This window comes from Cucumis melo, chromosome 12, assembly GCF_025177605.1.
Source record: "Cucumis melo cultivar AY chromosome 12, USDA_Cmelo_AY_1.0, whole genome shotgun sequence".
NCBI classification, from domain to species: Eukaryota; Viridiplantae; Streptophyta; class Magnoliopsida; order Cucurbitales; family Cucurbitaceae; genus Cucumis; species Cucumis melo.
The window spans coordinates 28,217,108-28,244,303 of record NC_066868.1 but is presented as its reverse complement, the minus strand read 5'-3'; the positions used below and the strand labels follow the sequence as shown (position 1 = coordinate 28,244,303).

The 27,196-nt window shown below is 36.3% G+C and overlaps 1 protein-coding gene across 3 annotated transcripts; it reads right to left on the bottom strand.

Annotated features, from left to right (window-relative positions):
• Window positions 1-26,886, bottom strand: LOC103504623 (probable cyclic nucleotide-gated ion channel 20, chloroplastic). 3 transcript variants are annotated; one of them, XM_008438816.3, is made up of 13 exons: window positions 26,553-26,886; window positions 24,724-25,234; window positions 19,061-19,261; window positions 18,632-18,730; window positions 15,341-15,478; window positions 14,833-15,081; window positions 7,237-7,497; window positions 4,787-4,932; window positions 2,782-2,859; window positions 2,198-2,327; window positions 1,438-1,690; window positions 1,126-1,288; window positions 1-509 (listed from the first exon to the last, which is right to left on the bottom strand). In XM_008438816.3, the coding sequence occupies exons 2-13, from the start codon at window positions 25,222-25,224 to the stop codon at window positions 404-406; spliced, it is 2,325 nt and encodes a 774-aa protein (XP_008437038.1). In that variant the 5' UTR covers window positions 25,225-25,234; window positions 26,553-26,886; the 3' UTR covers window positions 1-403. The 3 variants fall into 3 exon arrangements, with proteins under 3 accessions (XP_008437038.1, XP_008436960.1, XP_050936409.1); XM_008438738.3 differs by having other exon boundaries at window positions 24,724-25,240; window positions 26,553-26,885; XM_051080452.1 differs by lacking the exons at window positions 18,632-18,730; window positions 19,061-19,261 and having other exon boundaries at window positions 24,724-25,240.
• Window positions 26,887-27,196: the final 310 nt, after the last annotated feature.

Sequence of the window (27,196 nt, the reverse complement as noted above, 5' to 3'; positions counted from 1 at the left end):
TGAAAAAAGAAACCATCCCATTAATTATAAACATTTTTCGTAAAAAAAATTCAGATATAAATCACTCACTTGTTTGGTTTTACAAATTACTTCTTAGTCAACTAATTGAGGCAAAAGTACCTAATCTAACACTTTCGCTTGCCACAAAAGTTTCAATAAACTAAAGAATAAAATATACTTTTGGCATGACACTGGACTAAAGTTACAACTACTGTCTTAGCACCAATGTGCAGGAGCTCCTATTAACTTTACCATATGATAGACTTTTTAGTTAAATTAGGATTAATAGATTAAAAGAAAAGGACGAATAAAATTATCACATTCAAAGAGTTGATTGGAACTCAAGCTGACCGATGTATAACGCAATACTTATCTTTCCACAAAAGGGGTCTCCCTTAAGGAATTAGTTAGATTGAGAGGTTTGAACTCGAGATAGACGCCTTTTCCTGTATCTCCAAGCTACTTGAATACGCATTGCAGCTAGGTACCTCCAGTACGGTGATTCGTACCTGCCAAATTTCATGTTAGTTTGTACAGTACTTTCAGATTCAATTAAACATACACTGCCTTTTGGATTCAATTTTTTCATTTTTCGCATTTGGAGCAAAGCACATAAAAGTTTAAGGTTTGTTTGGATTGACTTTCTAAGTGTTTTAAAATACGTTTTATTAGAACTTGTTTGGATTGACTTTTCTAAGTGTTCAAAAATACGTTTTTCTTACCTTAGAAAAAGAAACACTTATCTAATCACTTAATTTAAGTGAATCCAAACACATATATAAACACTATCCACATTAAGGTTTCGACTTTGAGGCTATGAACATTTGAATCGGAAGATTAATTAATAGAAAATAATGCAGAGCCTATGGCTAATAATCATATTTGGGACTATTTGTAAAGGTTAGACTTAATGAGTGAGGCACACACAAACTGTCAATTGAACAAATAAACAGGGATAATTGTGTGAGGCAAGATTATTGGACGGGAACCTTTTTTCTTTTTCATTTTTGTTTTCGTGAAGAAATAGAAATAAAACAAAAAACCGAGGGAACATTTAAAGTCATCCAAATAAAACTCAGTTACTAAAAGCAGAAACTCAAAAACCTTGACATTTATAGAGATTACCTTATGGCTCCTTGAACACGTGGGTTTCGCAAGAATCTAGAAAACATACTAGTCACTTCTTCAAGGTCTGCAGCCCGGAGAGAAAATGCTTCAACATTACTTAAGCATCTTACTGTCCGGTTGCTTACCAATCTAGGCGCTGGAACTTGCTGCCGCTTCATATCTGTAATTAAATCATATATTTCAGTAAAATTGTGCCTATCGCCTCTCATTTGAGACCTCTCGTAATGAAGCAATTGAAAGTTGAAAACTATGACTATGAGACCAGACCCAGCAATGCAAAAACTTGAAACAAGCATCGAGTACAAATACCTTTGTTTATGGAGGAATGCTCAAGACACCATGTTAGAAGTTCCTCACCGCAGACATCTCCTTCAGATAAGGGAACCACAATCCCGTTTCCATCTACACGGCTCTCCATTTTCCCCCGTACGATGAAAACCATCTTCTCAATGGTATCTCCAGCAGAAAAAACTTCACTTCCTTCTATGTATGTCTTTTGTCGCAGTCTCTCACGTATTGCGTCTAAAATAGGTTCATAGTCCATCAGTGCAAAAATGCGAACCTGAGTCAAAATTTTCAACAAAATGTTGTCATATAAGATGAAATGACTCTGTAGGCCTTTTGCATTCTACATGATTTAAGAAAAGTATCATTACTGTGCGACAAGAAAGTTGCACAAACTCGTATTCTGATACCAAGCACTTGCATTCTTATGAAATCAAAGAATGTTGAGTCGTTGGATGTTCTTTCTTTCACTAGATAAGTATACTAAATGAGGTTATTTCTTCTAACTTGCTACTCTTTTCGTTTGGGTGATGTTGCCTTCTCCCAATTAATAATCGATCTCTTTTGTTGAGAATATATCAGCAATTAAATAAATCATTTGCTATTAATTCCAACTTTTGGGTTTACAAGTTCAAAAGTTCTGAGTTCAAACCTGTTGTAAGTTGAGCTTTAAAATGATTTTGACATTTATTTATTTATTATCGTTTTTTTTATAAGAAACATTTCTTTAAGCATTATATTGATAAATAATATTTTTGTCATCAATAAAAATAAAATTACCCACCTTGTTGACAAATTTAAAAAGATGCCGTCTTATGTTTTTTTGTAGGTCCTCAGGCAAATTTTCAAAAATTCTCTCTTCATTTACTCCTCTTGTAGAAGCCCAGTTGTATCTTTCAGCCTGTCGTACTTGCCTATAAGTAACAAGGGTCAGTTTGAAACAATGCTAGGATGTGCGATATCATAACTCATAACTCATAAGTTATGAAGCGTCAATCTCTACTACACAGACAAACACAAGCACAAGGGGGTTTTTGTGCACATGGCATTGGAATATTTGATGGATGTTTAAGAGACCACAGTACTCAAGAAAAAAAAAATGGAGGCTGTGTTGCAACATTAAGATAGAGGCACTAACTTTATTTTTTTCAGTCAGTAGACGAGAATACACTTGGCAGTATAAGAGAATACACTTGTCATGTAGATTGAAAAAAAAAATTGAGATTTCAAACGTGGGAAAATTGTCCTAGAAACTTATTTAACCACAAGACCAGATAGGAAACTATATAATTTAAATACGAATGAGAAATTTATTAATTCAGGGCTTATAAACCATACTCAATTATTAAAATGATTAAGTGACTCCACCTTCTTAAATTCTCTGGTAAGCGACGATGCTCCATCCATTGCTCAACATCACGACGTCGTAGTGACATTTCTAACCTCCTGGAGAGAATTAAAAAAGGCTCGGTTCAGTCAATAGCTAATATGTGTAAAGCTCTTAATACCTGAGGCAGAGGCAAGAAATTTAGATTTGGTGAGGGAAAAAAAGAGAGAAAAAAGTCCGAGTTTGCATGTGTGCAGTAAACACAGATAATCTAAACAAAAATAATGCTAAAGGTTTCTTATTTTTAAATCCATTTTTTGTTTCGTTCACAAGAATTTGACTATTAAATTTGATCTCTGTTTCAACATATGTATATTCTACAATAATATAAAAATAATTTGATTAATAAACAATTAATGTTTCTTACTAACCACTCCTATATTTAGATCTTTATTTCAGAAGAGACTTGAGGGACTCGTGACAACTGGATTGCCGATTGACAGTAATATGGTGAGGTGGATCTTATCCAAAGGGAAAATAAGAGTTTGAAAGTTTGAAAGACAAGGGCTTTCTCCTGAAACCGTCTCTTCAAATTTCTGGCAAATTTTGAGCTCTGCCATTCTCAAGATAGTACTGGGAAGGAATTGTCCTAAAAGTGTTAACTTCCTCCTTGGTCTTTGTCTATCATGAGTTTGAATACAGACAACAGGATTCAAAGGAGATATTCACATCTTTCCCCTCATATTGTGTATATCATAAAAGTCGTTAGCAGCGCAAACAAAGTATTGTGGAGAAAGGTGGAGATTCCGTTGTCTTCATCAGTTGATATTGGTGGAGCCATGGTCTAGACCTGGTTGTGTTGGAGAAAATCATCAGATTCCTAACCAAAGAAAATTAGTGAATCTTGAATTGTGCTCTGTCCGGGTACAGTTGTCGTTTTCCCTACCTTGATAAAAGTTAAAACCAAATGTGATATGTGCTTATGCTCTATTTGGATGTTGACCCAAGATGAACCGGATGTCCCTCTAGAATCGGGATAAAAAGAAAGTGAAGTTGGTATAAACTATATATGCCTCAAGATTTAGAGTAAACTTTCATAGTCAGAAGTGAACAGAATTATCCGAGGGAAGACTCAAAGTAATACTTAGTTCAAGGGAGGATTGTTAGTTGCGGATAATTTTCTCCCGATAATATGGGACTTTTTAGGGCGGTTCTAAAAATAAATACATGATGGTTTATGTCCAAAGTAGATAATATCATAACATTATGGAGATAGGTTAAGGTTTTGTCGTCAATTATACCTCACGTTTTGCTAGGGCATAAATTACTATTGGCCTCATTTGTTTGTTTAAGCTCCATGGGGATTAGGTTCTATTTAGCATATATAATATGAATATATGTGCGTGTTCGCATGCTTTTAAGGAATTAGTTATCTTGGTAGAATAAGTTACATACGGAAGCAAAGGGAATTTCTGCTACAGTGTATGTAAAATAAAATACAAGAAGGCATACCGCCAACAGAGGCAGAACAACTAACAACCCAAGGATTTTCATGTAATGTATGGCTTGAGAGGAACTTAGGGCGTTTGAGTATAAATGCAGGGGCTTTCTCGGATTCATGAATTTGGCTTTAAATGACTTCTTTGTGGCTAGATTGAGGAAAATTTGTAATTTTTCTCCAATAAGTAATAATAATTAGAGGCCATTTGTGAGCCGCCTTGAACGTCCATGGGGATTCCTAGAGTCTTTTTTGATATTTTGGTGTTTAAGTTTTTCATGATTAAAAAAATCCAACATGGGATTTTTTTCTACTATTCAATAGAGACAATAATCTTATAATTAATTAATTTTTTTAGGGTAAATGAGATTGACATGATAGTCATATGAAACCCGGTAATTGCTGTCGACTTAGCCCAGCAAGGTAACAAACCTTCTTGGGTTTAGGCTACTTATTACACTATTTTCATCCTACCCAACTTTGAACTCTTACATCCTTGTTTGATAATTCTAAACATCCAGAAAAACATTCTTACAGTCAATCCTTACCTTCTTCCAAGAGCCTGGAGAAAGTTCTGCATATTCCCAATGAGAAGAGCAAACAGCAATAGACCAAGCCCAATAATACCCATAGTGAAAAGGACTTCATAGACATAATAGCTTGGAACTTGGTTCCCAGCCAGAGTACTGATTTGCTGCATGCACAATTGAAACCACAAATGTCAAGGATCGTACTTTTATTCATTTTTAAGATTCCAATTTAAAATAGTCCCCGTGTCAATAGCAGATAATCTTAATTATAGCTTATCTTAGACAGCTGAGCAGGGTAAAATCACGGTGAAAACAGGGAGCAATAGTTAGAGTCAGAATAGTTAATAATGGTATTGTCCAAGGATTCTGGGCCGTTACAAAGATGATATAGAGTTGGGGAGAAATGAATATCACTAGATCACTCGTTAGAGTATATTTGACTATTGATAACCGAGAAAGGAAATATTGCTAGATTGCCTGTCACGGGGAGTAGCATTGACTATAAATAACTGAGGTAGATCGTTTCTCTCCAGAGGCATACTGTGAAATTTATGATGTAATACTCTTTTTCATAGAAATTACAAATATGAAATAATAGAAAAAATAAACAATAAAACTAAAAGATAAGAAATTTATTAGAACTGTGAAGTCTAATTAACAAATAGGCTTGTATCAAATCCAAACTGAACTCCAGTCAAAGCCTACCTAAAGGACGGTACTGCAAGGCTGATCCAAAAAGCACCAAAATAAAATTTCCAACATGGTGACGCAGGGTGATAAATGCTCTCAAAACCCCCAACTCATTCCCTGTCCTCGTTAAAATTTGTGGTAAAGAAATTTAGAACCAAAAAGTGCCAAAATCCAATTCTATGGTAATGGATCTTTTTCCTTTTTTATATCTATGAGTGTCTAGGCCAGCTTATGCACACCTTGACTAATCTCACAGGACAACCCATCTGATCCTATATCATTGAGGTGTCAAGGTAGCTTGTAGAAAATTAATTTCTAGGTAGGTGGCCACCATGGATTGAACCCATGACCTCTTAGTGCTATGGTCATGGATCCTTGAATTTTAAAAAATATGGAATACGACAAGGATCTATTGACACACATTTTTTTTTATAAGAAACGATTTCATTGGCTGAAAATATTCAAAGGTATACAAAAGAGTCATTAAAGGGAATACAAAAGATATTTCTAATTTGTAATAAGGTAATTGGAAATGTGGGGCTTAATGGTAAATCTTCACACCAAAAAAAAACGTTAAAAATAGTGAAGTCTAGGTCTTTTTTGGAAGATTTGGCTGTCTTGGAAGATTGCCATTTCTTATATCCCATATCTTCAACAATAAAGCAACGATGATGTTAGCCCAAACGAGTTCTTTAAATGCTTTGGAGGGATGTTCCATAAGTAGAAGTTTTGTCCAACTCCAATAGAATGGAAAGCATCAAGAATTTCAACCCATATGACAGCCACCTAAGAAGCATAGGCACTTTAGTCTAGCTACTGTGTTGTGTCCGACATGTATCGACACATATCAAACACTTGGACACTCTGACACTTGACAAACACATATCGAACACTTGTGCAATAAATGTGTTAAACATGCATATAACATTTGTTTGACACATATACAATAATAATAACTTTTTGGTGTGAAAAACATCAAACTATGTTTTTGAAGCATATAAAAGCATTAATCCAATTACGTTGAATATTCTTTTGGTGCAAAAATGATATATGTTTTAATAAATGTGTCCAGGTATTTTAAAATATGGTGTGTACCATGTCCATCTCATGTGGTATTCGTGTCCAGTATTTGTATCCGTGCTTCTCAGACAACCACAATCGTGCAGTTTGGTAAACAAATGATTGCGAGACTCATTTTCTCTAATAGACACAATCTTGAAAGTTCATGAACTAAACTTGCAATTTCATATTTCAATGACTAGTAATGAAAAGCATACAATACAATGATTTAATTAAATTGGCAGTGCTAATTATGCTGATATGACTTTTTTTTTTTTTTTGGGGGGGGGGGGGGGGGGGGGGGAGCGAGCCCATTCACCTAAACTCTCATCAACGGGCGTAACATGTGCATTATCATGCCACATTCAAATAACATAAAGTCAAACAAAAAATGGGTTGTGCATCCCCTTTTTCAAAGGAATTCTTTAAACTTGTTATGATAATCTAAAGACATATAATTAAGAAACAATAAGCACGAAGCTATGGAATATGTATCAAGCCAGGCTATAATATATAACCCTCCACCGTTCAATTGGATGTCCCCGAAGGGACACCCTCCACTGTTCAATAAGATTGGACACTGCGACTTACAATTTCAAGATGCTGAATGATTTCATAAGGTCAGATTCAAAGAGAATATGATCATTGCTGAATTAAACAGAAGTCAAAATAATCTAATCAATGTTAAAATTCCAAGTCCAAAAAATGGTGACAAATACCTGGAATCCCCAAAATAATGAGTAAGTATATCTCGTCAATATACTCTTTTCTGTGGTAAGGTTTACAGCCTGAAGGTAGATTCCATAACCGAAACCTTCATTGCTGAAACATGCCGTAGCATTCTCATTATGTTTCCATGAATCCCGATGTGGATCCAGAAACTGACTCCTAGATTCATCCCCATGCCCACAATCTATATATTCCAAGCAGCTTCTATTTCCAGTTTTATTGCAGGCATCTCGAAAACATCGAGTCACCCTCTGGGACAACAACATAGAATGATTCAGAAAATAAAGGAATAATCATTAGATTTTCAAGAATTTTCAAAGATTACGATCTTCTCTTGTTCATGTTGTTCCTCTACTTTTATAGGCATCCTAATACAAGTGTCTGGTTATTTATTTAATTTTTTTTGGGAAACAAATCTCAATATTATTAATGTTTAAATAAAGAGAGACAAAAGCGCATAGTATAAGAGGGTAATACAATGAGCAAAGAGAGAGAGGGTAGATCAGCAGGCACACCCGAACATCTCAATTAGGTTGATACCTCCTTAGTGCTCTCATCACATCCAAAAAAGCGAAAAAAAAAATGAAATTAATCTTCCTCTAGGCTGATACTAGTCAAAATAAAGTAGTCGGCCCAAAACAAATTCATAGAAATAAATTAGAAAAGCAGTCCTCATTTACGTAGAAGCAAAAGGCTATTCAAAGATCATGTTGTTCAAGACATCAAAGTGGAGGGGATAAGAAGGCTGGCGAGTTCATTAAAATCTCCTGCAGAGAGTAATCTTGAAAAGCTTTGGATAAGGAGCACCATGATGTCGCATTAAAGCGAGCAGATTCAAAACAGTCCATCCATGTCGAAGGCTTGTCATGGAAAACCCTCTGATTTCTTTCAAACCAAAATTCAAATAACAGTGCTTTCACTGCACTAATCCACACCAAGGAAGTTGTCTTCTTCTACAAGGCTGGATCAGCAATGATTTGGACCACATTCTTCTTAAAATCTTTATCGAAGACCCAACATATATTAAAGATTTGGAGGAGCCAAAACCAGCAAAATTTCAAACACAGTCGAATAAAAGGTGTTTAATATCCTCCTAATTGTTGAGGCAAAGAGGGCAAATATGTGGTGACAGAGACAGAGCATGAGTAGGGAGTTTTCTGTTAGACCTCTTATTAAGCAAGTGTACAGTAGAAGGAAGAAATAGATTTTGTAAATAAAAAGCACGTGGGATTTAAATAGGTCAGTGGCGGGAAATTAGTTTAGCGACAGTTGTCCTTTTGGGCGGGAACATTGTATAAAAGACAACTGTCTTTTGGCTGGAGGGATCAGTCATGTTTTGAGAAATTAGACAAACTTGTTCTGAATTCTTCTGGTAGAGAGAAGAACAGAATTTACCTTGTAACCTAGGATTGATATTCCTACAATCCTATAGATTGATCAGAAAGTGAATCAATAAAGATAGAATTTACCAAATTGTTTGGGAGTTCCAACATTTTGGTATCAGAGCCAAAGATTCAAAATACAGAGATAGAATGGTACAGACTCGGATTGAAGAGCGATTGGAATGTATTGATCAAGAAATTGCCGGAATGAAGAAGGAACTGAGCAAGGTGCCGGCGATCGAGGTGAGTTTGAACGAAATTGCGAAGAGTATGGAATTAATGCGACTTCAGTCGAAAAAACAGCAGCAATTACTGTTTACGATTGTTGAGACAAATTCGAGGGAGAGATCAACAATGAGCCGACAGGAAACAGAATCAGCCGCAAAGGAGTTCGAAAAGATGAAAGGAAAGGAAGGCGACGCATCCTCCAGTAAAGCGAATGATTCGGACCGAAATTTCGGAGCCGATAGAAATGATCGAAGGGGCGACGGCGATGACGGTCTTCCAGATCGAAATAAATTCAAGAAGATCGAGATGCCGATTTTTACGGGGGAGGATCCTGACTCTTGGCTATTTCGAGCAGAGAGGTATTTCCAAATCCATAAGCTAACTGATTCTGAAAAAATGTTAGTATCTACGGTTAGTTTCGATGGACCGACATTAAACTGGTTTAGATCACAAGAAGAGAGAGATAGGTTCACCAGTTGGTCGAATATGAAAGAGAGATTGCTAGTTCGTTTTCGATCTAATAAGGATGGAACAATTTCTGGGCAGTTTTTGAAAGTTAAACAAGAAAGTACCGTGGAGGAGTATATAAATTTGTTTGATAAAATGGTAGCACCGGTGAATGATTTACCAGAACGTGTAATTCAAGACACGTTTATGAATGGTTTATTACCATGGGTGAGGTCTGAAGTATTTTTTTGTCGTCCGAAAAGCTTAACAGAGATGATGGAAGTAGCCCAGATGGTCGAAAACAGAGAGATAGCAAGAACTGAAGCTAAAATGAGTGGATATTTATGGGGTAAGATAGCAGGGCATACTAGTGTTGTTGGTAAAACAACTTCTGGAGGTGTAGCAGGGGAAAATAAGAATAATACTGTTTTTCCCATACGTACTATTACACTGAGAAGTTCTGCTCCAAATGAAAACCGAAGGGAAGGGACATATAAAAGACTACCTGATGCTGAGTTCCAGGCCAGAAAAGAGAAGGGATTATGTTTCCGTTGTAATGAGAAATATTCTGCAGATCATAAATGTAGACTGAGAGAACAACGAGAGTTGAGAATGTTTGTTGTGACGGCAGAAAGAGATGAATATGAAATTGTTGAAGAAGAAAAAGAAAGAAAAGAATTGGGCTGCATAGAGGTCAATGAAGATATTACTACTGTGGTTGAATTATCAATCAATTCAGTAGTAGGATTAAATGATCCGGGGACTATGAAAGTGAGAGGCAAATTATTTGGCGAGGAAGTGATAATTTTGATCGATTGTGGTGCGACACACAATTTTGTGTCAGAAAAATTAGTGAAGAAACTAACCTTACCCATCAAAGAAACGTCACACTACGGAGTGATCTTATGATCTGGGGCTGCTGTACAGGGTAAGGGAATTTGTGAAAAATTGGAAGTGCAGCTGAGTAGTTGGAAAATAGTAGAGGATTTCCTTCCATTAGAACTTGGTGGAATTGATGTTATTTTGGGAATGCAATGGTTATATTCCTTTGGAGTAACTACAGTAGATTGGAAAAATCTGTCATTGACTTTCATGGCTGATGGGAAGGAAGTAAAGATCAAAGGAGATCCTAGTCTAACGAAGGCAAGGATTAGTCTCAAAAACATGATGAAAAACTGGGAAGATAAAGACACTGGATTCTTGATAGAATGTAGATCATTGCAAGTGAAGGCTTTAGAAGGTGATGAATACTGTTTGTTAAATGCAGAAGCTATGAGCGATGGACCCATCAGTTTAGTAATCAAACAGTTTCCAGATGTTTTTTAGTGGCCGGAGAAATTACCACCTCGAAGAGAGATAGAACATCATATTCATATGAAGGAGGGAACCAATCCAATTAATGTGCGGCCGTATCGATATGGTTTTCATCAAAAAGAAGAGATGGAGAAACTAGTAAAAGAAATGTTGAATTCAGGAGTTATAAGGTCGAGCACTAGCCCATACTCTAGTCCTGTATTACTGGTCAAGAACAAAGATGGAAGCTGGCGATTTTGTGTGGATTATAGAGCAGTCAATAATGCCACAATCCCGGATAAGTTTCCAATTCCGGTGGTAGAAGAATTATTTGATGAACTTTATGGAGCAACCTTGTTTTCCAAGATTGATTTGAAGTTCGGATATCATCAAATCAGGATGGCCGATGAGGATGTTGAGAAAACGGCTTTTCGAACACACGAAGGCCATTATGAATTTTTAGTAATGCCCTTCGGGTTGACTAATGCACCGGCCACTTTTCAAGCATTGATGAATAATATATTCAAGCCGTTCCTCAGGAAGTTCGTTTTGGTTTTCTTTGATGAAATATTGGTTTATAGTAGAAGTGAGGAAGAACATGTATTGCACATGAAGAAAGTGTTGTCAGTTCTAAGGCCGCATGAATTATATGCTAACCAGAAGAAGTGTCACTTTGCACAGAGAAAAATTGAATATTTGGGTCATGTGATTTCAGGGGAAGGAGTGACAGTGGATCCAGAGAAGATTAGGTCTATATCCAATTGGCCACAACCTACAAATGTAAAGGAGATCAGAGGGTTTTTGGGCCTAACAGGATATTATCGACGTTTTGTTCGCAATTATGGGACTATTGCTGCCCCATTAACTCAGCTGTTAAAGAATGGAGGATTTCATTGGAATGAGGAAGCAACTTTAGCTTTCGAACGGCTGAAATCTACAATGATAACTCTGCCGGTATTAGCTTTACCCGATTTTTCTAAGCAATTTGAAATAGAAGCTGATGCTTCAGGGTATGGGGTTGGAGCTGTTCTAGTCCAAAACAGAAGACCGATAGCATTTTACAGTCATACGTTAGCATTGAGGGACCGAGCCCAACCAGTGTATGAAAGGGAACTCATGGTTGTTGTATTGGTGGTTCAAAGATGGCGACCCTATTTGTTGATAGGGAAATTCAAGGTGAAAACAGATCAGAAAGCACTTAGATTTTTACTTGATCAGAGAATTATACAGCCACAGTATCAAAAATGGATAGCTAAACTTTTAGGCTATTCATTTGAAGTAGTTTACAAACCGGGAGTTGATAATGGAGCAGCAGATGCTTTATCCAGAAAACCTGATGAGGTGCAACTGTTTGGACTGACTGTTCCAATTACTGTTGACTTAGATGTAATCAAAAAGGAGGTGTTTCAAGATCCAAAATATGAGAAGATTATAAAGCAGATTGAGCAGAGGGAGGAATTGACTGAGAATAATTACTCAATGCAAAGAGGCTTGCTGATGTATAAGAATCGACTGGTAATTTTAAAGCAATCTTCCTTAATGCCAGTAATTCTAGATACTTTCCATAATTCTGCAGTTGGGGGTCATTCTGGTTTTTTGAGAACTTATAAAAGAGTAGCAGCTGAATTGTATTGGGAGGGAATGAAGGCTGATATTAAAAAACACTGTGAAGAGTGTTTAATATGTCAAAGGAGTAAGTCTTTGGCTCTGTCACCAGCTGGTTTGTTAGTTCCATTGGAAATTCCTCAAGCTATATGGAGTGATATTTCAATGGATTTTGTGGAGGGCCTTCCAAAATCAAGTGGATTTGAAGTGATTTTGGTTGTGGTAGACAGATTGAGTAAATATGGACATTTTCTGCCCCTGAAACATCCGTATACTGCTAAATCGGTGGCTGAGTTATTCGTGAAGGAGGTAGTAAGATTGCACGGATTTCCGCTATCCATTGTATCAGATAGAGACAAGATTTTTCTTAGCCAATTCTGGTCTGAAATGTTTCGTTTATCAGGCACTAAACTGAATAAGAGCACCGCCTATCACCCTCAATCGGATGGCCAAACTGAGGTTGTCAACAGAGGAGTGGAAACTTATTTGAGGTGCTTTTGTAATGAAAAACCTAAAGAATGGTCTAAATGGCTGCCTTGGACGGAATACTGGTACAATACTACCTTTCAACGCTCTATTGGAATGACTCCATTTCAGGTAGTTTATGGTAGACAGCCTCCTACAATTTTGTCTTATGGAAGTTCACTGTCTAAGAATTCTACTGTTGAAGAAATGTTGCAAGAAAGAGATATTGTTCTGATTTCTTTGCGTGAGCATTTACGGTTGGCACAGGAACAAATGAAGCTGTATGCAGATCGTAAAAGGAGAGCTGTAGAATTTTCTGTGGGAGAATATGTGTTCTTACGTATTCGTCCCTATCGCCAGCTGACAGTGCGTAGTAGGCGAAATGAAAAACTTGCTCCTCGTTTCTTTGGACCATATAAAATTGTAGAAAGGATTGGGCCAGTAGCTTATCGTCTACAACTACCATAAAGTTCTAAAATTCATATTGTATTTCATGTGTCACAGTTGAGGAAAATGGTGGGACAACATGAGGATTCTCAACCGACTATTCAGTTTGTTGATGAGAATTATGTGTGAAAATCTGATCCGGAAGAAGCTATTGAATATCGTAAGACAGTGGCTGGACAGTGGGAAGTCTTGGTGTGTTGGAGAGGGTTACCTAAGCATGAAGCTTCCTGGGAATCTTATGATGAGATGCAGATTAAGTACCCAACTTTCCACCTTGAGGACAAGGTGAATTTAAAAGGGGGAAGTAATGTTAGACCTCTTATTAAGCAAGTGTATAGTAGAAGGAAGAAATAGATTTTGTAAATAAAAAGCACGTGGGATTTAAATAGGTCAGTGGCGGGAAATTAGTTTAGTGACAGTTGTCCTTTTGGGCGGGAACATTGTATAAAAGACAACTGTCTTTTGGCTGGAGGGATCAGTCATGTTTTGAGAAATTAGACAAACTTGTTCTGAATTCTTCTGGTAGAGAGAAGAACAGAATTTACCTTGTAACCTAGGATTGATATTCCTACAATCCTATAGATTGATCAGAAAGTGAATCAATAAAGATAGAATTTACCAAATTGTTTCGGAGTTCCAACATTTTCTTTGAAGGACTGATGCATAGTTTAGGTTACCGAACAACATAATCCATAAGGAGATGTTTGACTTCCAGATACTTTTTTGCAAAGAGATATCCATAGGCGAAGATGTAGAGAGGTGATTAACCAAAGATTTTACAAAGGAGCCATTTGTTTCATGAGACCAAAATCTTCTATACGGATGGGTGGCAGGCTGTGAGGTAGAGAGCTGACTTAATAAGGACTGGAAGTCTAAGATTTCTTCATCATTAAGCAGTCCTCCGAAAATAATGGAGAAAGCTCTGGTGCAAGAGTCCCAATGATCTGAATCTGAGCCATTTGGTTTGAGTGCAACCCTAAACAATCTTGGAAATTTACATTCCAAGGAAGTTCTTTTAATCCAAGGATGCAGCCAGAAAAGGATTCTTCTGCCATCACCTAAATTGAAGAGTGCCAATGCATCTATTTTGCACCATTGTCTAGAAATGCTAATTCAAGGACTTCTAGGCCCAAAGTATATTTTCCACTTGTATGCCAATCAAAGGTATTGCTTCCATGGATGCTTCTAATCACTTGATACCACAGTCAATTTTGTTCCAATAAAAAGCACGAGCTCCATTAAGACAATAATGCAGATTCTTATGCTTCAGCTTACCCAAACCAAGGCCTCCATCCTTATGAGATTTAATGACAACATCCCATGTTGCTAAGTGATTCAACTTTCTTCCCTTGTTTCCTTACCAAACGAACTTCCTCGTAATTCTTTACCAGAGAGCTTAGAATACTTTGATGTCTTGGATAACATGAGCTTATAATCAACCAAAGTTGGTGGTCGTTGGCTCTTGTTAAAAGCATTTGTTTCTAAGTATTTATAAAAAAAAAAAAACAAAACAAAACAAAAACAAAAGAAACAAACCCCTATAAGTACTCCCATCACAACTATGGAAAGAAAATTGAAAATTTTGCTTCAAGAATTCACAGTAAAAAATTGCCACCAATTGTATCCCAACCATTCAATGAATGTAGGGACGAGATACAGTCCACCATTAAAATTTCAAAGAAGTGAAATGAAGCATATCAAAAGTGATAGAAAGTCCACCTGAAGCCCCAGAAGATACCAGAAAGACCCAACAATATGACCAGCCAACATAAAGGTCAAAAGATTGATGACAAAATTTGCCCATGCTGTCTCAAATACAAAGCCACTTGGAGACTGGCCAGCGAGAAGAGGTAGAAACCTATACAGTCTGGGAATATATTGAACAGTAACTGCAGTGCGTAATAGATTTTTGGCGTAGTTTGCTCCAGATGACCCCAAAGACTTTGGCAGGACTAAAAAAATTATGATCTGAGAGAGAGAGAGAGAGAGTAAATTTTAACTAAATCATTCACAAGTCACAACCATATTGGATATATGTCAAGGACATCTCTGAAATTTTAGAATTAATGAAACCAGGATATTCTACAAGAACTTGAGATTTCAGGAGAAAGTTGGTTATCGTGGTAATGCACAATATTTGGTGAACTCAAATTTTGAATTAACAATATAACATTTGGATTAGTTCAGCATGTATTTGTCTGCGTGAGCCAGGGGATAGGGGGCATACCTGAGGCAGCGGCAAAACAACAAGCAAATCTATAAAAAAATTTCCTTTAAGGTAATTCATGGCAATTTTCTTCGGATGGTCAACCAATTCGCCAGCACCAACAACTCTGGATTCTGGTGCTACATAGGCCAACCTAAACTGCATGTGATTAAAGACATCAAATTTCTAGTTAGGCATTGATCTAGAATACAAAAGATAGTAAGAGATTGTTAACCTAGTTTGAATTTCTAATTTATCTTGTGTCTAATTGAACCTGATAGTTTCTTTATCCAGGGTTTCATTTTCATCCTCTTTTGTTTTTTTTGCTGAATCAGATGAATTACTCACCTTGTCATGAACCTATTCTACTTTAGATGACTCTATGATGTTTAATCTCTATAGGAGATTTCTTAGTAGAACTTTAGATAAGGTTGACATGTTATTACCTTTTTTTTAAAATGAAAATTGGGGGAAAACAAAATATATACCATCCTAAGAAGAAAAAGAATAAGAGACACAATCTTTTAACATTTTTTTTTTTACACAGTAAATTGATCGATAAGGTTTAAATAATATTTTAATCCCTTAAACTTTCAAGTGTGTTCAGTTTCGGTCTATAAACTTTCAGGGTTATTTTATTTTAGTATCTCATTTTCAAAATGTCTATTTTAGTTCCTAAACTTACAAAAAAGAAGGGGAAAATAATCATTTTGATACCTTTTATCTTACATTCTGCCTTAAATCCAATTTGACCAATTTTCATTTCTAACTTATTTGGTTTGTAACATACACTACTCTATGGTACAGAATTGCACTTGTGTTGTTTGATGGGTTCTTTTCGCAATGAAAATCAGACAAAGAAGAGTGAAAAGAGCAAGAGCTCCGCGAGCAAGCCAGGATCCTTTATAGGAGAGGGGCAAGCGCTTCAACTCGGTCCCCCCCCCCCCCCCCCCTTATCCTAAACTTCTACTTCCGTCCGCAAGAATCAGAACTTATCAAAGTTTCGAGATTTGAAGAGTTGTTACAATGACAGATTAAACCTAAAGCTCTTCTTCTCTTCTTGTCTTTCCTCTTCTCTTCTCTTCTCTCCTTTCTTCAAATAGTTAGAAGATATAAGTAGTTTCTAAAGCTCCTCTTCTTCTTCTCTAATCTTAACTAGTTCATGAAAAGTCAACTTGAAGAATCAAAGGGCTCGTGTACAAGGACAAACTTCCCACCAAGAAGAGACACATGCACGTCGGTCAGCTGGAACATCGAAAGAGTCTGGACTTGGTGGAAGAGTTGTTGAGTCAGGGTCGCCATAAGCGGCTCAACTTCCAAAGCGCATAGGGAGGTAAGCCACCGCAGCAGTATAGGCTAATTCCGGTTCCGTTTCTTTAGGAAGGAATTATAGACAAGGAAGTAGATCCATCCACCATCTGGTGTTGGTTGACAATGAGGAGAAAGGCTCAACAACCATAGGTCAAGCAACCTTCTTCCACGAAAGAACTAACTGATCTCAAGACGTCATCCCTCTTCATGCTAAAGCTAAAGCAGCCTGTTGAATGATAGGAGGGTGGTTTATGAGTCTTTGGACGTGACCTTATTGTACTGCTTCCACTTTGTTTCAGGGACATCTAAGTCAAATAACAGCCTTTAAGATAAGGGATGAACACTCGTCCAAAAGTTCAATCCGCTAAGGAAGAAAGGTATCCTCAAGAGTAAGCTCGCACCTCTCCCCCTATGATCTAGCCTTTCTCCTCCCCTGCAACAAGAAAAGCAACGATAGATCGGGATGTGAAATATGAGTATGGGTGCCAATGCATAAGTCTACTTTTCACGCTCACAATTGAAATGACCGGAAATGACCGAAAAAGATATAAGACATATATGCTCGAAAGTTGAAATATCATTAGAAAAATAATTTAAAGGCCCCTCAATTATTTGAATAAATATCTAGGACTTGAATTTCTCCTTTCTGGTTTCGGGAGAATAGGAGGTCATACATAGAAATTATGTCTTCTGGGCGGCTTGTGAGAGAGGATTATTGCTTTCTCATTTCTAATTTCAAGAGAATAGGAGGTCGTACATAGAAATTCTATCAGAAATAATGACCAATTGAGTCATCAGAGAAGAAGAAGAAAGGTAGACAACGCAAGAACTACTGATATTTGTTGTTTCCTACTTTCAGGAAAGTAGGCATTGGAACAAAAAGAAGATGATCAAGACTACTAAAAAGCCCTTTCTGCGAGATCCCCCTGGGATCAATAAACCTTTTGGATCTTATTAACCAAAGAAATATGACTTTGCACTGTCATTAGTTCAACACCAATCAAAAATCCCCAAGGAATTCCAAGAATTCTTCTTATACGCTTGTTTCAATTCTTTGTTTTGTTGTCTCACTTCTTCTCTCAATTGATAGAACCCTCCAATCGAACAGCCCTACCACGGATGAGGCTTCGATTGTAGAGCAGCTCATCAAATTCCAAGTCGTCTTGCAACCAGAGGACTCCACCTCTCTCTTGTATTATGTCCTGAATCCTCATAATCGGTTGCCTTGCGGTAAAGCCGTTTATATCATTAGATAGCATTTCCAGGGGGAGAGAAGAGGTTAGAAGTGGCTTAGTTCAAGGGATGGACCCACGATTAACGAGGTGCTCCTACCCAAGCGGACTAATGAATGCCAACTGGAGAACTAACTTTTCGAATCTCGCTGCTATGATCAATAAGGCAACTGCAATATAAGGGCTTTTGACTTTCAATCTCCCACATGGTGTAAGAACAAAAGTAGTTATTTTCTAAAAGTTCAATTAAATTGGACATTTTAGAAGTTTGAAAACTAAAAAAGAACAAATTTGAAAGTTCAAAGACTAAAGTAAAATAAACTTAAAACGTTAAGGACCAAAATAAAATTTAAATCATTCAATAATATACCCAAATGACATGGCTTCTTGTCAACTTGAGCATAGTTTAAGTAGTCAATTGCAAAAATGTTGGGTTTGAAAACTCAAGGACCCAAATGTGACCTAAGTCAAACATCAAGAACAGAGTGCAATTTTTCCTTCTCTTTTTCATGTTTTTCTTTAATGTTTAATGTTTTCTGAATTAACCATTCATATATAATTGTTAACTTTTCAAGGTTAAATTACTATCTACATATGTTTGAGTTTGATTTCAGTTTGATCTCTGCCCAGGAAATATTTGAAAGTATAGTACTACGTATTGCTTCTAACTAGGTAATCAACAAACATAGGACTTTATCACATGGAATCCACCGTAAAATCTTGAACTAGTTAAATTTTGGTTTTGGATGGTAGAAAAATGAACAGATACCTGAAGAAGCATGTGTAGGAAATAGATAAAATCAGTCATGCTCCGGAAGACCACCAAGGTTGTGGTCAAAGGCCAGTCAATAACGATGCACTTATTCTTCTGTACAAGTTACGCAAACAAACTATTATGACAAAATGGTAGATGCGACAGTTGAATCAACAAGATTTTTTATTAAGTAAATGTCCATGGACTCCTTAAGCAATGAATAACTGACGGGATTTATTAACGTCAAGCAAAGAAAGTAAATATTAATTTTTTTTCAAAATGACAAACAGATGTGAGGGAGGGATTTTTAACTCACTCGTGGACTTTGTTGAATCACTTGATTCAAATGGATGACTTTAGTAAGATATAGCTTGGATTTAATCTAAGCAAAGATAGTTTTAGATTTCAATGATTGGAGAAAGATGAAGAAGAAGAAAACCATACCTCTTGGACAGACAGCAAGAAGAAAAACAACGGGTCCAAAAAGATTGCCAACAAGCAAGAAATGACAAAAAACTTGTTCCATTGCTGAACAACTTTTGCATGAGGATTCATAACACCAGGAATATATGAAAGCAAGAAGCACCAGAAGGACTGAAACTTCCCCGCCCATCCTTTTCCTCCTCCATAGAGATCACTATGAAACTGAACAAAAAGAATGAGTTCATCTAAGAAGTGCTGTATTCACTTCAAGTTACAATGCATGTTGCCGGAATGATCTGAACTTATACACAAAATGAAGGGAAAAAATAAAAAAGAAATAAAAAGAAGAAGAAGAAAGAAAGAAAGAAAAATCGTAGTAGATGATATATATAGAATAGCTTAATGTTAAATCACAAATGAATTCCAAATTGTATAATGATAATGATGGTTTACAGTAAATTTAGGTTTAAATCTACTTTGAATCTGATTCTGTTTTGGTTCCTAAATTTTCAAAAATGTCTATTTACTCCCTGAACATTAAAAAAAAAAGACTTATTTTAATCCCTCATGTTAAGATTATGTTAACTTTTATTAGAATGATGAGGTGGCTTGCATTTTTAGAGTTTACGGTGAGTATTTGACAATCTCCTGCCCATCTTTTATTGCTTTACTTGCGCTGTTATATGTTATATTGAAAAGTCCAGCTTATTACTAGGGTCCATAAGACGATACAGGACCAGAAAGAACATAAAGAAACAGTAGGGAAGGCCCAAAAATACAATCTCAAAATTAAAGGCTAAACAGGGGCAATCCTTCAAAGCTTCAAAATGCAGAAAAGAGCTTCAGACTGTGTAATCCACAAATAATGGATCTGATGCAGCATCTATCATGGAGGTATAGTAAGAAAAGCCTCCCAGTTGAGGCAAATGTCTTGGATGGAATAATTAACGAACTCCATTTTTAAGGAACACCAAGCTGCAGCATTAGTATCTACTACACGCATAATTTCTGCCCTTGGTCTTGCTCTATCAAGGAAGATATGTTGATTATGATCAAACCATAATTCTCTAAGTAAAGCTTTTGACAAATTTTCCCACATTATACAGGGCTTTTTGGGTAACTTTGGACCCGACAGTACTTGAATCACACTAGTGCTTAGTGAACGATCAAATACCCAATCAAAATTGAACAAGGAGAAAATCCTTACCTAGCAAAGGGAAGAGATGGGGCAATTCAAAAAAATATGAGGAAGATTCTCGCTAGCCTTTAAACATAGAGGACAGATCAAAGGAGAGAGGCATTTATTGGGGGATTGCTTTTGCAAAATTTCTCTGTCGAGGGACCCAAAGACCGTAATCCAAATCAAAATGTTAATTCTCTGTGGGCTGCCTGATTTCCAAATTGCTGTAAAAAAATGTTTATCCATCGGGGAGGAAATTTTTATTTTTTTGAAAAGGAGACAAGTTTCTTTATTTATAATAATACTTAAAATACAAGAGAGTTATACATTGAGAATAATAGAGAAGCCTAGAAAAGGGAGAGAGAGGTAGAGAAGATCAATGGGTACGCCCAGACATCTTAACTAGGTTGACACCCCATAGCACCCTCATCATATCCGAAAAATGAAAGATATTCAGGTCATGCTAAGACCGAAAGTAGCAATAAACACTTCCTAACAATTGACAGATGTGAAGCTGAAAAGAGCAAGAATACAAAATAAATCCAGCAACACTAAAAAAAACGCAAAAAACACAAAATCTGATCTATCAATCTGGAACATAACAATTCTGATTTTCTTCGAATAAATGCAGTCCAGGTGAGGCAGATGTCCTGAATTGAATAGTCTTTAAATTCAGCATTTGAAGAACATCAAGCAGCTGCATTTCTTTTAGAAGTTTCTACTATATCAACCCAATCTCTTTTCTTATCATGGAAAATACATTGGTTGCGCTCAAACCAAATCTCTGTTGGCAACGCTTTTATCAAATTAACCCATATTAGAAAGGATTTTTTTGATAAACAAGGTGGTTGATTTTGCTGCAGTTTTTAGGTCAGCCGAAAGAGACTTAATGGTAAACCAGCCATGGGGATCAACGGACCATGATCTATAATCGTCAGAATTAACCACTTTTTTAGTTAAGAGGAGGGATAGTAGTATTGAAATTCTGTAATTTCATCATCTTCCAAACATCTTCTAGAGGCCGATGACCAAGATGAAAGTATCACGGTCCCAATGTGCTGCTACTAAACCGGTGGGCAAAAGAGCAATTCTAAAGAGCCTAGAAAATTGCTCCTTGATAGGGGCGTTTGCAACCCAAGGATCTGTCCAAAAACCGATCCTACGACCGTTACCAAAATTAAAGGAGGCTAATGAGTCTACCAACCTCCAAACTCTAGCAATGTTAACCCAAGGACTCCTTAGGCTGTTACCGGACTTTCCTTTGGTAAACCAATCAAAATCCTTCTTAACGTGGATGTTTCTAATTATTTGCCTCCAAAGAGCTGACTCTTTTTTTGAGAATTTCCAACCCCATTTAGCGAGCAAGCAGTGTTATGGATTTTAATTCCTCCTAGGCCAAGACCCCTATCTTTTAGAGGTGATGAAACCTTGTTCCAATTAACAAGGTGGTTGATTTTACTACCAGCATGGCCTTCCCAAAAGAAGTTTCACATGATTCTCTCCAAAGAGGCAGCCACACTTTCAGGTATTGAAAATAAAGATAGGTAACATGTGGGAAAACTAACCAGAACAGAGTTACACAAGGTATGTCTTCCACCTCTAGAGATGTTATATATTTTCCAGCTATCTAGTTTCTTGTGAATTCGATTAATAACCGGTTGCCAAAACACCTTTTGCCGAGGGTATTATATGTTACTTAAGGATTTTTTATAATCTATTTATAATTCAATTGCCTTTAAATATGTTGGAAGAAAATTAGGAAGTTTGTGTAGCCCTTCACTTCCTCTATTGACAATAAAAAAAAAAATTAGATTCTTCAACTATGAAGCTCATTTTCTGGCTATTATCAAGAAGCCCAAAAATTATACTAGAAAATTATAGCAACTGATAGCACATTTCTCAAATTGAAAAATATCGATGATGGTAACTCATGGCAACTAACGATGATGGCAACTATCGGTGATGGCAACTGATAGAAGCTATTAGTGGCTATCACTATATCTTTTCATTTGAGAAAATCGAGAAGAAGTGGGTGAAACGGTGAGTTGGACATTGGTTTTCTAGTCTTTACCAATGCTTGTGCTATATATGCAATTATTTTATCATTGTGCTATATATGATATTCTTTTGAGCTTTTTGCTTTTTATTCAACCAGCTCTATTATTTATTTTGAAACTTTATTATTTTTCAATTCTGATTTTTGCAACAAACTTTGGCAGATTTCCTTTATATATATAGGTGTTAAAAATTCCTTCTGTTTAATACAAGCCACATCACCATTCTGTTAAAAAGATAACGGAATATTAGCACCAGGGACTAAAGTAAGCACTTTTTAAAAGTTGAGAAACTAAAATAGACGTTTTTGAAAGTTTAAAGACCAAAATAGAACAAAATTCAAATTTCAAGAACCAAAATAAGATTTAAACCCTAAATTTAATATTTTTTTAATACTTCAAATATTTAAAACTCCCCTTCTGGACTACTCTGTGCATCATATGACCTTGCCTACTTATGCGCAAGTCTGTGCATATATGCACTTATACTTGATGAGAAAGTTTCTTAAGAAGGATAGATAACAAATAATAGGCTGCTAACTTGTTAGCATATAGGTTCAACTCGCTGTACAAGACAGGGAGAGAGAATATGGAGGCAGATGTTTTATCTTGAATACAACCACAAAGTTGATATGTTCTCCAAAAATAATAGCTGATATGGATGTACAAGAATGACTAGAAAGATTGAGAAGAATGCCACCCATCAAGTGTCAAGGTAGCCTTGCAACTAGCTACAAGCAACAGAGAGAAAGAGAGACTGCTCAAACTATAATCAATAATGTGTGCATTGTTACATTCCACCTAATACCTATCATATTCCATTTTAGTTGCAAAAACTCTACTGTAGTTCTATTTGAGGTCACTTGAGAGTTATGAAAACCTATCATGATTCGGCTTAAAGGGTGCGCTTTGTTGGCACTTAAAAATATGTGAACTAAGGAGTTCATCAGACACCATGCCATGTGCAAACAAAGCAAATGATTGACTACATCCCCTGCTAGTTTACTCTATCCACTACCCATATCATACTGCACTTGAGAGCATATGATGTAAAATATATCCCTATAGACTTCGCAGATGATTTCCCTAAGTTTCAACTTTCAAGGAGGTGATACTAACCTGGTCATGGTAAAGCCAACTATTGTCATTTCTGACCACTTGAGCATCCATTCACTGGCAAGGAAGTAGGCAGAGTTTTTTTTCCCTTCATTTATATATATATATATATATATATATATATATATATAGAGAGAGAGAGAGAGAGAGGAGAAAAAAGAAAATCATACATGTACATGGTTTACCAAGGACCATTGTGACCGACAGATTATGCATTTTCATCTAACTCTTTGCGGAAACACATACCACTGTCCTTTATGTAAGAAGTAATGCAAAGTAGTTAATAGGCGTCTCAAAATCTATCTATGTTGTTTCATCATGTACGTGAAGCCGTGAAATAGGTGAAGCTTTGGCGTAATACCACACTGCTATCAACACAACTCTTTCCATTTTATGTTTGCTCTTCATTGTCAATGAAAAAATCTCGAATAACTTGAAAGGCTCAATTATAAAAAGGTGCCCAACTGCTAAATTGTTGCCCAGAAGACCTAAAATAAGTCCGGATAAGGCCCAATCCAACAAGTTAAGTTGGAGTCTGAACATTCAAGTATCTTCACATCAGAAGTCTTTCTAAAGGTTCTTGCTAAATGGGCCAAAAACCCTTAATTAGCAGGTGGCTGATATGATTTCGAAGCTGAGAATGCCCCAAAATGTAAGGTTCGATACAATCAAAATAAATTTGAAACCCCCATCTTAGGTTTTACATAAACCTCCAATGGACAATGGGTGTGCCTTGTAAAGGAGTATCACTTCATTTACCCATTGTAATGTTACAAGGAGGGTTTGAGAAGAACATCGTGCTAGTTTTTACTTCTCCTACACCAGGTCCCTTATGGAACTTATTGATGCACAAGTTTAGGGCTGGATCCAGAGACACAAAGATTGATTAAAGAGAAGGGAAAACAGCAAAATCATAGTGTAACTTTGTATAGAAGATGCATATGCAATACAACTTCCAAAAGAAGTACAAAAACCAACCCCTTTACATTTAACAAAAAAGCTAGCCAGCGTTTGACTCATTAAACATGTGTGAAGATTTTCATTATCATGCAGATAAATGAATACACCTGAAGAAGTGTTATTTATCTCCATGAAGATATATTATATCATTATAATGGTTGAGTGTGAAAGCATATGTGATGATAACGGCTAGATGCCATTAGCAGTCCAATTGTCTTTGAAAGAAACGTTGAGAATATCTATCTGTGTGCGCGGCACAGAAAGTATGAATTAAATGAGACATTAATAAGAAAAGGTCAAAACTAAAAATTGTACCAAGTAAATCCTATAAGCATGACGTGTAAAAGTAGCCCATTGGTCGGGAGAGAAAATACCTTGGCGTCAAATATGCCTGATATTCTTGAGCTTTTCTGTTGTGATACTTTGGAATTATATGTTGGGCAAGTTATACAGAAAGGATCATTACACAATCCCAGCTGGCCAGACTTTATTAAGTGTTCGTTCCTACCGGCATAGTTATGAATGGACCAATCAGGATCATCTACAATCTTGAACGAAGGAAATTTTTCTGCCAGCGGCTCTGCTGTCTTGCTTTCAGTCACTCCTGGCTTTGACTGCGAAAGTTTTTTGGGCTTACTGTCAGTATTTTTTGAACCACTCACCGCGAATGAACTTCTTTCGATTCGTAGGGGACCAGTATGACCAACAAGATTTGCTTCGCTACTATACATCCCAGAAGAATTTGCTGGAATTGATAGTGATGAACTCCGGCCCAAGGATGCATATGAAGGAAAATAAGAATCCATTTGTTCGTCAAATATTGGTGGATCAGTGTTTGATAGCATTGGTATATCGTCTTTTTCAAAAGCAGCCATGCCTAAGAATCTAGACCTAGAAAATTTAACAAGTTAAATACGAGACAAAAATTCTGAAGGTAAACATCATTACAAGGAAAATGTGAGACGATAATGAAAAGTGCACAAGAGACATGAAGTTTTTCCCCATGATGTGACAAACATGAGTTGTCAGTCTGAAATTAATGAAATCTCAACAGCGTGGAACTCAAGTTGGCATCCTCTGCTTGTAAAACTAGTGATATTGGGACAAAAATTGAGCAATAACACACCATATAATCAGAGCAACGACTGTAACCAATTTGAAGCAACTAATTAAATAGATAACACACAAGGAAACAAAAGCATCATTGTTCCATGTGGAGCTCAGATTATAGATGATGAATAGAATGTCAATACCCCCAAAAGAAATAATTCAGAAATATGCATGTCTTGCATATGTAGGTCAACATAAAACTGTCATCGGATTCTCATTTACTGGGAAAAAACAGCAACAAGTACAACAGAAATAAATAGAAGGTTATATATAAATAAAAACAAATTCTTAAATGTTTACCCCCCTAGAATGCTACTAGGTAAAAGAAATACCAAAATCTAAAGATCTTTTACTGTTTTAGACTACTTTTAACTCTATCACGAACATCATCAAAGTTTACCTTGTTTCTTTTCAAGCAATTCGTTTAAATAAAGCTAGAAGTGCTCTATTCAATATTTTAAAAAAAAAAAAAAAAAGGAACAATTTCCATTTAAAGATAGGATACACGTTCTTAGAAAATACTATCAAACATCACATAGAAGACAATGAAAATTTACTAAAACATGTTCTTCATTTCACATGTTACTTCCTCCGATTCATAAACTATGGGATTTTACCATCACTAACGCAACGATCACGTTTTACTTCAAAAACTATGAACAAATATCATCACCAGCTCAACGACTATGATATTCGGGTAGATCAATATGTTTTAGTTCTTGACTTAGAACCTCAATTTTCCGCGGGGATTTCAACTGAATATCCGTTTCCTTGTATAAAGGTTTACTGAATTTTATGATTAGTAAATTAATAACTGAAGTTGGAATGTAGATTATAAAAAGTAAATCCAACGCATAGTACGGAAATGAACGGTAATGGATATATAAGACAGTGTGAAGGAGGAATTATGGAAAGCTGGAAATATAAGATACGGTGCGGTGAAGGAATTCACGTGTGTACCAGACAGGACGATCGAAAGAACCAAGGAATTCGACCTTTACGTGGTGAAAAGGCATCCGGATAAGACATGAACAGTAAAAAGAAAGAAAAGAGAGAAAGAAATTGTAAGGAGAAGAGGAGTGAAAAGGCAAACCTGAGAGTGAGAGAGATGGAGATGGAGAAGGCTACTTAGTAGTGGATGCCAAAGCGAATTCCATGGAGAAAGCAGAGAGAAGGAGAGAGTGAAAGTGTGAAGAGTTGGAGAAGTCGGCAACTGCAACTTCATTGTGAAAAGGAAGAGGAAGGGGAGAGGAGGTTGTAATAGTAAAAGTGGTGACCAAGGCAAAGCAGCGACTGCGAAGACTTTGAACATGTCGTCTTCTTATTTTATTGTCTGCACCCAACAAAGGATCCTTCCTCACTCTTCCACAGTCTGTGTAATTGACGCCTCTTCGTCATACTCGCGCGCCCCCCATTGCTCATTTGTATATTCTCTCGTTTCTTTTTTTAAATAAAGAAAAGGTGTATATTATGTATAAAGGAAAAAAAAAAAAAAAAAGGAAAATTGTCATTTGGCGGTTTTTATTGGATAGCCCCCGCCATTGGAGTATTTTTGTTTGTATAATAACACACATAATACCATCAAAAAGGAATGCCCGTAAAGTTTTACACAAATTTGTGTATAAAATATTTTAAATAACAATAATTCTAAAAAAATAATTATAGATATACTAAATACCATATTCTATAGGTAACAAATCATCCAAAGACTTGTACCATAAATAAATTATAATATTT

Coding starts and splice junctions, on each gene's coding strand:
- LOC103504623 (XM_008438816.3), bottom strand. CDS start 25,224: ATGGCTGCTTTTGAAAAAGACGATATACCAATGCTATCAAACACTGAT. Junction 15,082..15,340: donor TTGTTTTGCCGCTGCCTCAG/GTATGCCCCCTA, acceptor TCTCTCTCTCAG/ATCATAATTTTTTTAGTCCT. Junction 2,860..4,786: donor CTCCAGGCTCTTGGAAGAAG/GTAAGGATTGAC, acceptor AATTCTCTCCAG/GAGGTTAGAAATGTCACTAC.